The following is a 16,315-nucleotide window of genomic DNA, read 5'->3' as shown; positions in this document are numbered from 1 at the left end:
GTTTGTGTTCACCATAAATATACCATCGAACTTGTTGTTTGTGTTCACCATAACCCTTTGACCGGCTATCACAGGTCAAAAGCCGGTCAAAAAGGCTATGGTAAACACCAACAACAAATTCGATGGTATATTGAATACAAAAAAAAAAGGACCAAATGAATACAAACGCAAAAGTTAATTACCCTCAAGAGTCATTTTCCCTTTTTAAACTTATGAAATTTATGAATTTTTAAACTTATCGACCAAAATTACAATCTGATCAAAGGACCCGAGAGTGAGACCATTAATTTACTCAACCATACACAAATAAAATCTACATCCACCGTCAATGAAACGAACCTGGACGTTTACTAAAGCGCCAACCCCAAAAAATACTTGGTCAAACCGAGATATTCATTTTAAGTTTTTGTTTTTTAGCTATTTAATATTATCTGATAAAACCCTGTCAGCACGACGTGTTACTCATTATCCAATCCCGCCTCTGCACAGAATCCCGTACGCTTTCCCTTTTCATTATAAAGCTCTTCTACTCTCTTCTCATCCGATCAAAATATCAAATCACTAATCACGCGTTTCTTTCGTTTTCATTTCGATTTCGATTGATCAAATCATCAAACTTGAAAGATGTTAGCAGTGTTCCAGAAGACAGTAGCTAAAAGCCCAGAGGGATTACAGACCCCACAACAAGAACCACCGGTGAATGCACTCAAAGATGGCCTCTTGTCCCGCAGCTTCTCCGCCGTGCATCCGTCGGCCGTCACCATAAATCTCGCTGATTCTGGTCTTATCTCTTACTCCGTTGATAAACAAAACCCTCTGCTTCCCAGGTATTATTATTACATTTGTTTTTTCATTTTCTTTTTGATCTTTTGAACAAGTTTGTTTTTTGATTTTTAATTTGCTTATAGTTATACAGATCGTGGATCTGATTATTAAGAATAATCCCTAAATAACCTTCTGATACGTCCCTCACTTTGTATCTAAATAAGTTTCGGTGTGTGGAATCTTATCGGTTTGACTTCATTACTTGGATCTTGATGTTGAAGTTGGGTTCAAGGTCCAAGGAAGTAATATACTTAAGAAATTATATCTTTTTTTTTTGGTGATCAATGCAAGAAATAGCAACATTCTTTCATTTGTTTGTTTATTATAACATAACACTTCTATTTTTTCAGATTATACATTTTACTAAGTTATACCATTTCATTATACTTTAATAATTTTACTTGATTGTTTAACTTAAAATTGATTTGTATTTGGATGACATTGTTGTCTTTTTGAAATTTTTCGAAGTAGGAACAAAGTGCTAAAGAAACAAATTAATGAAAGTACGATGCTATTTCTTGAATTTAAACCCAAAATACTTTTTTTTTTTGCAAAACTAGAACCTCAACCCTATCTTAACCAGCACACTAGGTACTAGTAATGAACTTTCATTTCTTTGTGTATCTTAACATCATGTTTACATTGCCTTCTGTGAATACTTAAAAAAAATAATTAAGGCATCAACTGTCGTTTTTCATTGCCATTCGACTTTCAATATTCTTCTTATTAAGAGATTATACATTTAAAAGTAGTTTTCCATAATCAACATATCAATGAAATCACATTGCTATTTCTTAACTTTCAATCTTCGTGATTATATATTTTGTTGTGTGATTTCTGCTAGATTGTTTGCGGTTGTGGACGACATATTCTGCTTATTCCAAGGTCACGTAGAGAATGTTGCGCCCCTAAAGCAACAATACGGATTAAACAAAACAGCAAATGAAGTTACAATCGTTATTGAGGCATACAGAACATTAAGGGACAGAGGTCCTTATCCTGCAGACCAAGTTGTGAGAGACCTCCAAGGAAAATTCGCCTTTATTCTCTACGATAGCACTTCAAAGTCTACTTTCATAGCTGCTGTAAGTAATAGTTTTGTACTTTCATTTATTCCTTTATCATAACATCCTACTAGTATATTATTGGCTTACAATTACCATATTTTCCATTCAGGATGCTGATGGCAGTGTGCCGTTTTTTTGGGGGACTGATTCAGAAGGAAATGTTGTGCTCTCTGATGATGTTGAAACTGTAAAGAAAGGATGTGGCAAATCCTTTGCACCTTTCCCGAAAGGTTTGTATTTTGTGTTTCTAACATTTTATTTGATGTGATTGGTCTACTTTAACAATGAAAGCATGCTGTTATTTTGTGCATTTAACCCATTTAAATTTGATGAATTAAGTCACGTAAGTATGTTCTTAAGGTTCTTTTTTAATTATACAGGATGTTTCTTTACATCATCTGGAGGGTTGAGGAGCTTTGAGCATCCTTTCAATGAGCTGAAGGCAGTGCCAAGAGTAGACAGTTCTGGAGAGATGTGTGGTGCTAATTTTAAGGTTGACTCTAATTCCAAGAAAGAGACTGGAATGCCCAGAGTTGGGAGTGCTGCTAACTGGTCCCAACACTACTGAGCAAGGGCATTTATGTAAAATCATGTTGTATTGGTTTTTCTTTTTAATTTGAGACACCCTTCCTAGGGTTCTGAGAGACTACTCTATGTGTATGCAACTTGTGTTTACTCTGCTGTTAGTGGCTTGTATTCTGTCACTTAAAAAGGATATTATGTACGTTCTTGTGAGAAAGCAGAGAACTAGCAAAAGTTGGGAATAAAATGAAATGAGAATATATCATATTAATTTGCAGGAACAATATTGGGGTTTCTTGAAATTACAATAGTAAGTTTTTTGTTGTTTTTAGAACCTATACTTATTTTAATCAGCATTGTAATAAGAAAACAGAAAATTCAGACTATAATATGTATTAAGTAGATAGCTAAAAGAAAAATATAATAATGTTTAGCCACAAGGAATGTATTACTGTTATTGCAGGGAGTTTCAATCCTTCGCATCTGCAATTCCTCCTGCTGTTATCTGAAATATGTATTTTTTGTCAAGAAAACCATAATTCCCAACTTGATTTTACATATAAAAATTATTGAATACTTAACATAACAATTGAAACAAGTTTACCCAAAGTCAATTAAAAAAATCTTAAAGAGGTGCCATATTGAATATGAGATTTAAATTCTATAAAAATATATTTATAGTTTGTTGCTTTTATTATAGGCAAGTTTTCGAAATAATTTGAAATTTCTACCCAATTGTGAAAGAAAAAGTTGTTTCGCATCTTAAATGACATTGTGGTAAATTGGTAGATTTTCATGGTAAAAAGAAGTAATGAAAGTAAGATACTACAATAAACAATACAATTAAATACTTTTTATGATTACTATGTTTTGATAAAATAGTATAATAATTATAACAAAAGGATATTGCTTCAGACTCTGGGAGATTTGGTGCATCAAACACCTTGCAAACACGCTGTTCACCTTTTCCCTTCCTAAACATCAATCTCACAGTGGCTGCATGAGCAAGAACATGTCCCCCTGCTGGTTTTTTTGGATCAGATATGAACACCCCACCACCTGGATCAGCTATCACTGCAACAAAGTTTCACAAATCACCATCTAAATATATTTCATTTTTTTAATATGAAAAAAAAAAGGATAAATGTTTCCAAATTTATCAGTGAAAAGTAGAAGTAGAACCTTGGTTTGTCATATACACTGCTACATTAAACTCTTCAGCAATCTTTGTTAATCGGGAGAGCATCTGAGCCAACTTTTGCTGTAATAAAAACATGAGTACATGCATACACATAAGAATCTTGTTTTGTCAAAGCATATACAAAATCAGAAGTAGGAAATAATAAACCTGGCGTTCTGCAAGTTCTCCTCTTCCAGTGAAGTCTACTCTGAACAGAGCAATGACTGAATCAACAATCTGTGAAATAATTTGATTAAGAATGTGAATGAATTTATCAGGAAAAGGTGTATACGTTTGAATTATTGAGAATATTTGGGTTAAGAATGGCATACCAGAAGTCTGAAAGGTTCTTCTGACATCTTTGCTGCCAAACCAAGGAGTAGGTTGTACTGATGCTCATATGTGTAGGCACGTGCATATATTATCTTTATATGAAGTAGAAGAAGAAGCAATCAGTTATCAGTTAGAAGAAATATAAGAATATAGATTGAGAAAGTGAAACAAGTATTGTTACATTATCAAGTACAGCTCCAGCATCCATGCCAAACCTTTCAGCAATTGGAACTATACGATCAGGTCGGCTGCAACCACATTTTATTAAGGAGTGACAACATATTTTTCTTGAGGGGTTTTTATAAAAGAAGTGAAAGTAACAGAGGTTAAAAAGGATACAAAGTTCCCTCAGTATCTATATAAGCAACCTTCCCATTCCCTCCTTTCATATTGGTTGGAAGCTGGATAGATAAGGTGAGGTTTAGTAAAGCAATAAGAAAATCAACGATACAGATAACTCTACAAATGATGATGAAATTAAATGAACCTGTGTTGAAACACAGAGAGTATGAGCTAGCTGTGTTTTTCCAGACCTGGATAGCAACATTGATGAGGGAATTATAAGACAAGGTTAATGAAGATTTGTACATATTATAGCATAAGATATGTTTGGTCTCTCACCTAAACTCCCCAAAAGCTTCGGTAATTTGTAGAGTTTCAATGCCACCTACACAAAGTAATAAAAATGAGTTAATGTATTTGGAAATTTTATGATTATGTGGATAATATCAAGTTATTAATATAGAGAACATTAGGATTCAAGTTTCCACCTCCTAACAGTTCATCAAGAGCTTGACTTCCAGTAGTGATACGTACAACAGCCTTCCTCTGTTTAACGAATGATGACATAATACCAGAATTAGGAGCTAAAACTAGGATATTTAGTTAGCAAGTTAAGACAAAGCAATAGAAGCATTTTGCAACTAGAAATTAAGCAAAGGTGCTTACTCTGAGCAGAGCATCACTTCCAGTGATATAGCCAAAATTCTGAATCAGAAATGGAGCCAAAAGCAATTATGAACTATAAATATAAGAAGATCATTTGAAAATGAAATTATTGTAGATAACAGAGTACTAACCACTATCTTCTCGGCAGCTTCACATATTTTATCAACTTTAGCCTCCGATAGACCTTTTATACCAGTCAAGTTCTGTAATACAAATAGATTTGAGACAGAAGTTGTTACCAAGTAGTCGATAATGATTCAAAAAAGTGCAGGTTCTAATCACCTTCTTTGTGTGCATCATCAAGCCATTGCATGTATATATTCCAGCGTCTTGCAGCTTCTTAACATCTCCCGCATTAATTCCATGAGAAGTCACTGGATAAACATAAACACGAGATCAGTTCACAGTGCGCAGTAATTTCTAGCTGTTGTTAGTGAAGGATCGGAATCAGAAGTCAGTGTAGAAAGTATTAACTAAGGAATCCAATCATTGAAGTCAAAATCGAATAGAAATTTAAATATTTCCAAAAATGTCGTAAGCATACATCATTTACAGACGCACTGGTTTTCATCGGCTTACAACAAGCAAATGGAATTAGTACGAGTTTGATTTGATAAATTTAATCATATTTAGAACGAATTCTATGTTTAATAGAGCATTAGAATACGTGCGGATGAACTCGTTACTTCAGGTAACAAACCGGAAATATGAATTATAGCTAGAATCATAGTGCAACTCTCGAAAACGAACAGAATTACATAAAACTGAAGAAGAAGTCGTTTAAGTATATACTTACGCTTATCAATGGCTTCAAATAGATCTTCTTCATCCTCGAGCTCTTCACGTTCCATGATCTGCAATTGACTGATTTCTTCGGATCTGGAACACAAAACGAGAGCAAAATCATCAAAAGATCACTACAATGCAGCATCATAAACGTGATTTCAGATTCAATCATTATTTCAACTTAGAGAGCTCGAGATTTACTTGAACGCTTGCATTTTCGAATCGAGATGCAAACTGTAGGCTCAGAGAGCGTGTTTGAGAGAGAAAGAGGGAAACTCTGTTATGATTTTCAAATTCTGGGAGGGAAATATAAACAACCGAAGTGAGAAGTTCAAACTTTAAAAGCCTTGATGCAATGCATGCGTTCGTCAAATATATTGGAAATATTTTCTTAAGAAGAATAAAAAAAATTAAATATTGCACGACTTTTATGAGTCAAAAATAATAAACATATAATTATAAATTATTAACTTATTATGGTAAAAAAAAAAAAAAAAAAGTACAGCCAATTTTGATTTGATGATAAAAGTAAATAACGTTGCTATCTTCCCTTTAATTTTCAGTTGGAAGTCAATTTCACAACATGTCTTTAAAAGCTATGTTTAGTGATACGATTTCACAACTTTTTTGCATGTGTATAAACATAAGAAACACGTAATCATCATTTAGCGACTCAACTTTGGATAATTATATTATATTACAATCTAAAACTAAACTCATTTTAAGCAATTTAGAACTTTTCTTTTATAAAAAGGGAAATCATATGTACATAATGGAAAATTAGAAATATAAAGCTAAAATAGTGAGGATAGATCCGTCCATCAAAAGTAAACCCCATCCAAGATCCATATGGTTTTGAAGGTCTTTATATATGCTATAAAAAACTAATAATTTAACTTGAACATAGAAATTATTTTTAGATGAAAAAATACATAAGAAATTTTCAAAGCAAGGAAACAATCTGGAATCAAAAAGCTATTAGAATAATCTTAACAAGAAGAACATCATTTCATGTTTTCTTCGGATTGTTGATCAGCTTTATCGCTACTCTCTTATTTTCTATATTTACAATCAGGTCCTTTTGTTAAAATTGCATTGTGGTCCTTACTCTTTACCTCATTCAATATTATGCCTATAAAACGTGAGCATCCAAACCAACTAGATTGGGACCAATTCTTGTTTTAAGAGTTTGGTGGAACATATTGGAAAGGGAACAAATTTCTGATTCTTAAATTTTGGAACCAAAACCAGTTTCAGTATTGTTACCTTTTTGTGGGTTTTTTTTTTAGAAAATAAGATTGTATTCAAATTTATATATTAAATTACTTATAAACTAGTGATAAATAAAGTTGTAATCATAATATTTTTTATGCTTAAAAGTATATGCTTTTGTTTCATACCTTCTTTTTTATGACTTATGATTTCGAGTTTCTATTTCTCTTTTTTGTTTTTGATCATACACATGTAGTCAATGGCGAAGCCAGATGGAACGTTAGGGTACTACAGCATCCCAAAAAAAATGTTTTATGTATATAAAAAAATTCATTTGTAGACATTCTATGTTACTGTACCCCCATCTAAAGAGATTATATCAATGTTTTTACATAAAATATTTATTGATAATGTTTATACTCTATATAAAATTTCTAACTTCGTCACTGTAGTGATATAGAATTTATGTTTGTGAAGTTGGAAAAGCTCAATTTGGTACATTAAATTAGGTTAAATGTAAGCAACAATGTCACTTGTTCTCTTTGGGTTGTCACTTGTTCTCTTTGGATTGTCTTGTTGCCTTGAAGTACCATTCACAACTTGATTTATAGTTCCCATGGTGGAAACCTTCAACTAGCCATATTTGCATAATGTAGTTCACTTGTTTTGATTGATACGCACATTAAAACTCAGGTTGTTGCTAACAGTCACTTCCCCAATCCTAGAAAACTTATGAATACATGATTTGCTTCTCACATAGTGGACTTGGGGTTCTTCGAACTTGGCAGGTTACGGTTGATGGGATTCAACCTTTTTTGCGTTTGGGATAAACATTATTGAACATTTGTTTGCAACCTTACTGAAAATTTGTCATAATTGTTAAATAGAGAGGTATTTATAATATTACTAGTTTATAACTAGTGGGAACCACAGTTAGAAAATTAATTAAACTTTTATAATAAAAACTCAAAATTATTAATCAATTATTTGAAATAAATTATTAATTAAGAGATTTTTTTAGTTATATAAAATTATAATCATTGATTTAAATAAATATGTGAAATTATATCATTTTTAATTTGTATTAATTTTATTTTAATTTTTATTCTAATATTATTAATTTAATGTAATTAGAGTGAGAAATTTTAAATTTTAAATTTTAAATGGAGAATCAATAGGTTAACAAGTGGTATGCATTAATTAGGAAACATAATAGGGTAACACATGACAAAAGAAAAATAAAATATGTATTAATTAGGAAGTCTAATAAGATTGCGCGTATCAAAAGAAAAATAAAATTATTCTTTTATTAGAATAGGGATGTGATACTTTTTCATTAATCTCAAAGGTAATTATAGATTAAATGTAGACTTTTATACTAATATTAATTCTAAAATACGAACAATATCATACATAACTACGGAAACTATATCAAACATAAATATGAAAAACTTAGATGATTTTGAATACTAGCTTAATATTATCAAATGCACTCCCTCATTCGAAGCGAGAGTAGAATGGATGCTCAAAATAATCTTCAAACCTTCAAACGCTCTTGGTTCTGAAATCTTCTAACACTCTTCGTAAAAATAGAAGCTTTATTTTTTTGGAAGCCAAATAATCAAGAAACACGTCACACACGATGAAATCATATTTTTTTCATCTTTCCATAGAGTTTATATTTCCTCAATAAATCAAGCATCTCAAACAAATTGCCCAATAAGTGGTCTTATGAATTCATTCATTAGTATCTTGAACATACTAAAAATATTGGACAAACCAAATGGAATAATAAGCCATTTATCCACCACCCTTGATTTTAAAGGTTGTTTTTTCATTCATTCTCTTCTTTTATTCTAATTTAACGATAACAACATAAATCAACCTTAGAAAACACACAAGAACCATGTAATTCATCCAACATATCATACAATATAGGAATGGGGTACCTATATTTTATTTTAAGTTTGTTAATGGCCTTAATATTAACACACATATGTATAGTATTGTCGTTTTTAAGGATCAGAAGGGCTAGAATAGAACATGGGTTCATATTAGGCCTCAAATAACTTTGAACAATTAGATCGTCAACTTTTCTTTCTAATTCTTTGGTCTAATTAGGGGAGTATTTATATGGTACCTTGTAAGGAAGAACTGAACAAAGAACCAAGTAAATTTGGTGTGCAATTCTTCGAATTGAAGGAAAACCATGGGCTAGCAAATAACAACATCAATAAGAACAAATTCACATGTAATCTCTTTTTTTTTTTTTGAAAAGAAAAATTCACATGTAATCTCATTATTATAAGAGTAAATTACACGAATCGTCCCTAGTGCAAGTGTCAAAATGCACGTTTAGTTCCTATTTTCAAAAATTAACTCGGACCGTCCCTCATTAATTTAAAATTTACACGCTTCATCCCTTTGGACATAAAATGACCATTTTACCCTTAATTATTTCTTTTTTTGATTTATTTTCTATTTATTTGTTAATTATTGATTTATGTATTATGAAAATTAATTATTATTTCTTTATAAAAAATAAATGGGCCCAAACCCTAAGCAATAGCTCGTCTTTACCATCCCCCCCCCCTCCTCTTTCTTCTTCAGTACATCTCTGACCTACCGTTACCACCCACATCGGCCGACCCCAATACTCCGATGACACCAATACAACTCCGGCCACTCTAACACAACTCCGACGACGCCATCAAACCCTCACTCATCACACCCTACCCACCTCTCCCCATTCCTTTTCCCTTTTTCCTTCTGCCCTCCATGAAAACAACCATGCTCTAATTCCGAAAACTGCCTATAATCAACACTAAACCAAATCAAATCTGAAAAGAAGAAACTTGAAACCTGAAAAACCATAAATCTAAAAATCGAACCACAAATCGAGCAACGATTATGTATAAATTGAGCAGATTTGTGAGTGAGAATGTGAGAGAGTGGGCTGGAGACGGTGATGGATGAAGAGCGAAGGTTCGCCAGAAGGAGTAGCCATCGACATCAGGTTCAAATGTGGTGATGGCGAAGTTCAGCAGTGCAAATAACCATCATTATGAGATAGAAACCCTCCCCTGAAACCTGTAGAAGAAGTCAATGGCTTGCAGGGAGGATGGTGGTGGATTGGAGGCAAAGACTTTCGGTGGCCATATTTTGGCATCAAGGGAGAGGTGAGAAGATGGAGAAACGAGAAGAGAGGAGTTAGGGTAGTTCTACGAGTTCCTGGTAAATAGGTGGGGTTAGGTAGAGTTTATATCTTTAATTGTTTAAAAGTTATAAATAAATATGAAAGTAAGGGTTAGAATTTATTTTCCCTTTTTTTATAAATTCAAAATGAACTAGTAAGGGTAATATAGTCTTTTTATGTATGGTAAAGGATTAATTATGTATATTTAAACTAAGTAGGAATGAAGCGTGCAAGTTTAAACCAAATGAGGGATGGTCCGAGTTAATTTTTGAAAATAGGGACTAAACGTGCATTTTGACACCTGCATGAGGGACGATTCGTGTAATTTACTCTTATTATAAACAACACCAATAAGAAGAAGGAATAATTTTTTGGGAATATCATTGGCTAAGACATTGAAATTTGTAGGGGTGTGGGTGTTAATGTAGATTGTCCAATTTTATCCACCATATAAGTTGAGATTGTATTTACACAACTTCATCCATCTACCATCAAGTGACACATCTTGCATTTGATGATGCATTTTGAGTGGAATAAATAATCCTTGTAGGCCTTGTCATTAAGAGCTTCAATTGTGTGCATGAATTTCCTCGCCACCAAAATTTCATTAAAGTTAGCATCTACAACTTCCTTTTCATTAGAATTGTTATAAGTAGGTTCTTTTTCGATCTCAACATTTTTTTGTAAGTCTTCAACCTTCTTCAATATAAGAGATATTAAGTTAAGACATTGAGCTTAAAAATATCCGAATCGTGACATTTGAAACATGTCTTTCCCTTAGGTTTTGCAGACCCTTCTTCCATTTTCTCTTTATCTTTAAAAGGCTTTGGGGCATATTCATTTTCTTTATACAAAACTGCAAAAATGGTCCCTACGGTATGCATTTTTTTTCAGGTTTTGACCAAAACCTGACTTTTTTGGATTGATGGTTCTTGTGAGCTAGTTTTGTTGCATATTTGGTCCTTCAAAAATTGAAAAGACTAAATTGGTCTCCTATGACATCCCCAAATTTACGGTCAGAAAAGACCGATTTAATTTATGCTTTTAAAATAATCCAGAGTAATCCTTTGATTAAAAGAGTTGCATAATTTGTTCCCAAAACAAAATATGATAAAAATTTATCAAAGCATTTCTATTGCTATTCCACTAACAGATTTGACCCACAAAGGAGTCGCTTATGCATGGAGTGATAAGCACAAAGAAGCGTTCGAGTTGCTAAAGAAGAAGCTATGTGAGGCACCGATTTTATCTCTACCCGACAGAGTTGAAGACTTCGATGTTTATAGCGATGCGTCTGGGGTTGGTTTGGGTTGTGTTTTGACCCAAATAGATAAGGTGATCGCATATGCGTCTCGACAGCTGAAGGAGCATGAAAAGAACTACCCCACTCACGATTTGGAGCTGGCAGCAGTAGTTTTCACTCTGAAGATATGGAGGCATTACCTCTATGGCATGAAGTGCAACCTTTTTACTGATCATAAGAGTCTCTAATATCTCTTTAGTCAGAAATAATTGAGTATGAGGCAGCAACGCTGGCTAAAACTACTTAAGGACTACGACTGTGAGATACTTTACCACCCTGGTAAAGTAAATGTTGTCGCTGATGCTCTCAGTCGGAAAGTCAATCTTGAGAGAAAAATGCCAAGAGCGTTGATGATAAAAGTTATCTCGACAATTGTGGAGAGTATAAATAAATCTCAAGAGGAAGCTTCTGAAAAGAATGATCAGAATGAGGAACGTTTGGGAAAAATGTTGGTGTTCGGTACAAACGGTCATGGACTGAAGGTATTCCAAGATCGGATTTGGGTACCTAAGTCCAGAGGAATAAGAGATCTTCTGATGGAAGTGTTGGATTAATGTCTAAGTCCATAACTATAATTGGTAAGACTTGACCCGACCCGGCATGGTCCATTTGGGTTGCATGGCATCATGCACTTGGATAGACTAAAATGAGAGAAATAACACTTAAGGTTTGTTAATATATTATAAGTTCTAATATATTAATAAGGTTATTTAATTAGTATTGATCAAGAATTAATTTGGAATTAATTAAGTGATCAAAAGGAGACTAATTAAATATATGGGTTGATTGTGTAAATCATTCATTCTTATATATGTGGGCTTGTGATCCAAGATTCCTTATGTTGGACTAAGTCCATGGGGTGACCCATGGATACTCCATGGAGGTTAAAATCCATGGAGCATAAGGAATGGGTAAAGTCATGAGTTACATGGTGTAACCCTAATAGCCACCATATAAAAGAAACCCATGGCTCAAGAAATCGTGACTATGTGTATGTATGAGGGCTAGACGATTTCATGAAGTGTTCTAATTTCTCTCTAAGTTATTCCAAGTGTATTTGGTGTTGTGTGAACCATTTGAGGTGTCACACTTGGGGCACTAGGCACTCAAGCTTCATGAAGACATTCTACATCAAAGAGGTATGTATTCTATCTTGTTATATTGATAGTTTTGTATGCTAGATTAGGATAATACCTTGGATGTTCATATTTGCATGTATAATAGAGAAAACATAGATCCAAGGTATTTAGGGTTACATGTACACTTAGGAGTGTTAGAATGCTCATAAACCAACAGTGGTATCAGAGCCTAGGCTTGTTTTCTTGTTATACCTGCAATAGAAGCTGAAAAAATCGAGTTTTGATGCTGTCAGCCCAGCTGACTCGCCGAGTCCAAGGCAAAATGCATCCAACTCGCCGAGTTGTGTTCATGCACTCGACGAGTTGGACCCCAGACAGCATATCTTCGAGGTTTTTGGCTAGAAATGGACTAGGAACATTACCCTAAGTTGTTTTGAACTTATAAACTTGTTTTTTAATGTGGTAATGTTCATGCTAATCCATTTTCAAAGATAATTGTCAATAGATTCATGTTTTGTATTAGTTTAAAGGTTAGACTAATTACATGAAAAAGTTTGATTTGAATTATCTTGTTCTTATGAGTTGCTTAGATTAATAGAAAAGTTGAGTGAAAAAGTTGTTTTCAATCCAAATTAATCTAAGCGTTGATTCTAAAATGTGTTTTTGTAACTTGTCCTCAAGTTATGTGAAAAGTCACATTTAAGTTTCATAAAAACTCATAAAAGTTGGCAATGGTTACAAAAGATGAAGAGTCTTGTCCTTAAGTTATGGAGGTTCAAGAGTCACTTTATTAATAAATAAATAAATAAAATATGTAACCTTAATTAATTTCATAAGTTATAAAATAAAGAAAAAGTTAATTCTTTATTAGTTTAAAGTCTTCCATAATTTGTCCTCAAGTTATGGAACTTGAAGAGTTTTTGGATTAAAACTACTTTAAACATATAAGTTATGGAATTAATTAGTTTTGAATAGTTTCAAAACTTGCCCTCAAGTTTTGGAATTTGTAAAGTTTTCTCTTATGAATACTTTAATTCCAAGTTAGCCCTTAGAATTTTAAAAGTTAAAATTCAACCCTTATACTTTATAATATTATAAGTCAATAATATATATATGTATAAGAGTAAAGTCGGTCTTACCGCTAGTACGCCTCATTCATGAAGCCGGTCTATAAGGTGGGTATAAGGTTGTTGCCTATAAAATGGCAACTTAATGGGTGTCCACTCTCACCCACTGCTTGCTTGACTGGTGGAGGGTCGTTAGCCGAACGGGTTTGACAGGACTATAATTCTCCCTTCATTAAAAGTATTAATGATAAATACTAAGTAACTAAACTCTTAATAATTCCCAATCTTAGTTACTTAGGAAAATGTGAAGAAGGTGCTAATCCATGAAATTACACTTTGCACTTTGTTTAAGTCGGTTAGTGTAGCGTGTGTGGTTAACCGGCACACTAACTCGTATTTAACAAGGTAGGCAAAGGGTAACTTAATGTTTATCATAGTATCGATGGAGCGTGTGTGGTTAACCGGCACATCGATTGAGGGGTAAACACTTAAGGGTACCCAGTAATTTGCATGGTTACTTCACACCTTGTTTTGTGATCCTTGGCATCCCAGTCACAAAACCTGAAGGGCACACTCGAGATTGAAACATGCCATTGAACAGTTCAATGAATCTCAAAAGATCTAGGAGTTTCAAAACCAATTAAAACCTAATAATACATTTTGTTTATCTTGGTGGAAATTGGTGAATCGTCATTCACCTACCTTCAAATTGTTTTATAGCTTGGATTACGGCATACCTCTTCTAAGTTATAAAATAGTCTGTTGGGTCCTAGCCTTAATATTTCATATTGGGTGTCATATTAAGGACTTTAAATCAACTATCTTGAATATCTCCCAAAACATGTCTGGTTTAGACATTTATGATCTTCCCAAATCTCTTGAAACAAGCTTTCCTAAATGAAGATGATGTCCCATGGATATCATACTTCTCTCTCCTCCTCCAATTATTCTCCCTAACCCACAAGTTCTTGAAAAATTTAAGGTCACTCGAACCCTATTGGCACGACAAGGTCTAGGTGTGATCACATCTTGGAGATGTAGTCACATATTGACAAGCCGGGAGAGTTGGGTGTCAATGTCTTGAGAAAGTTGGTGGTTCAATCACTTTCTAAGTCATATAGTGAGTTCCTTTGGGACACCTATGAAATAGACTATGACAAGACCCTTAATGATCTTATCTATTGTTAAGATCAACTTCCTAAAACTTTATGGACATTGACAATGGTGACACTGGAAATACAGAAAAAGTATTCTCCTCCCAATGGAAAGGGATCGGCCATAGTCAACTCGGTTGAACAAATGGTAAAGAGAAAAGCTAAGTCTGTGATAGTCCCGTGTACCATTATCAAAGGGTCCATATGTTTATATTGCCAAAAAAGGGTCATTATTTGCGAAGCTGTCAAATTTACCTAAGGATGTTAAAGTCAATAAGGTTGACTCTACTTCAGGTAAAGTCCACTATCTAACTCTGCTAAGTTTCTATTCTGAGATTTTTGATACATGATGTGACTGGGTCACATGGTGATGTTTTAAGAATCAAAGAAAAGTAAAGGAACTTAAAGAAAGAATATGCTGAATCTGATCGCATAGATGGATTTCTATCGCGTAGTTTGAAAATCGGATTCTTGAGCTACTTCTTAGGAGTTATGAGATATTGCTTAGGAATAGATAACAACAAGTTTTCATATGGATTGTAAGGATAAGTTTTTCCGCATAATTTTAAAATAAAAGAAAATTTTTGATTTTAGTTATTTTAAAGTATCCTTACAATGGCATTTGAGGAAAAATTGTTGCTTGTATGATTCCATTAATAGCAAGAGTGGAAATATGAAATTGATTCTTTCATTTGTGGTAATGTCTAAATTTACCAAATAAGGAAAGATTCTCATCACCCAAGTCTCAAGTGGACCGGAACTTGGAATCATGCAAGTTGTATAGCATGATGAATAAGAACTTTCAAGTATTGGAAAAATTAAGACTAATTACTTGTTCACATGGATGTGTGAGTCAAGTAATGGACTAAGGGATCGAGTACATAGTCATGTGCACTGATTAAGTCCACCACAAAAGATATAAGGCTATTCGTCATAGTTTACTAAAGCTCAGTAAATATGATTATACTTACAAGCTTAAGTGTAACTCTGAGACATTGGAAAAGGTTCCAATGTAAGGCAGAGCGAATAAGAAGAATCAAATTAGGCAGAAGGATAAAAGTTTCTCAAATCTGAAAAGATGGGAGAGTACTTTAGTATCAGTTTTGTGATCATCTTAATGATTAAGAAACCATATCAAAATTAGTTCTCTAAGGAAGTCTTAGTTCATTCTTATGACTAAGAAGAAGGGATCTTGAATTGTTGAAATGGTTAAATCAAGAAGATGAGTCATACTTCGTTCCAATACAAGTCTTAGAGTCATACTCCAAGATTGTAACTTGAGTGACATGTCTTTAAGAAGGTTTAAAAACACGTGTCAAATGTAAGAGTAAAAGTTTTCTACTCTTGTACATTTGAAATTCGTAAGTTGTGATGTTTTGGATAAAACAAAGACCAACTAAGGCCAATTGTGTGAAGTGTTTGTCTTGATTAGAATCCACACTATCTCTTGGATGTTTGACAAGGGAGTCTTATAGGTCAAGAGGACAGTGGGAGTCTTAAAGGTCTTGAAAGTCTCAAGAACTAATCAAGAATAAAACCTATAGTTCTTCACTAGCACACGACTTAAGGTTTATAACCTATCGTGTTGACATATTCTGTGCCCATTCCAGTTAAAGTTGGCTTTGCATATGAGTTCTTAGAGT

At 33.4% G+C, this 16,315-nt stretch overlaps 2 protein-coding genes across 2 annotated transcripts; one reads left to right on the top strand and one right to left on the bottom strand.

Annotated features, from left to right (window-relative positions):
* The first annotated feature begins 519 nt into the window (after positions 1-519).
* On the top strand, positions 520-2,698 carry LOC145004418 (aluminum induced protein with YGL and LRDR motifs). Its single transcript, XM_078963332.1, has 4 exons — positions 520-827; positions 1,670-1,910; positions 2,002-2,122; positions 2,273-2,698. Exons 1-4 carry the CDS (start codon positions 625-627, stop codon positions 2,458-2,460), a joined length of 753 nt encoding a protein of 250 aa, XP_078819458.1. The 5' UTR covers positions 520-624; the 3' UTR covers positions 2,461-2,698.
* A 509-nt stretch (positions 2,699-3,207) lies between these two features.
* On the bottom strand, positions 3,208-5,986 carry DMC1 (DNA repair (Rad51) family protein). The gene is made up of 15 exons (XM_078966099.1): positions 5,863-5,986; positions 5,672-5,754; positions 5,158-5,249; positions 5,007-5,078; positions 4,876-4,914; positions 4,698-4,755; positions 4,549-4,594; positions 4,415-4,460; positions 4,267-4,328; positions 4,109-4,175; positions 3,927-4,019; positions 3,763-3,831; positions 3,597-3,675; positions 3,312-3,488; positions 3,208-3,239 (listed from the first exon to the last, which is right to left on the bottom strand). Exons 1-15 carry the CDS (start codon positions 5,874-5,876, stop codon positions 3,208-3,210), a joined length of 1,029 nt encoding a protein of 342 aa, XP_078822225.1. The 5' UTR covers positions 5,877-5,986.
* Between the last annotated feature and the right edge of the window lie 10,329 nt (positions 5,987-16,315).

The sequence above is a fragment of the Lactuca saligna genome, chromosome 7, assembly GCF_052625555.1.
Source record: "Lactuca saligna cultivar CGN05327 chromosome 7, ASM5262555v1, whole genome shotgun sequence".
Classification (NCBI taxonomy): Eukaryota; Viridiplantae; Streptophyta; class Magnoliopsida; order Asterales; family Asteraceae; genus Lactuca; species Lactuca saligna.
This window is presented reverse-complemented; position numbering and strand designations above follow the sequence as displayed.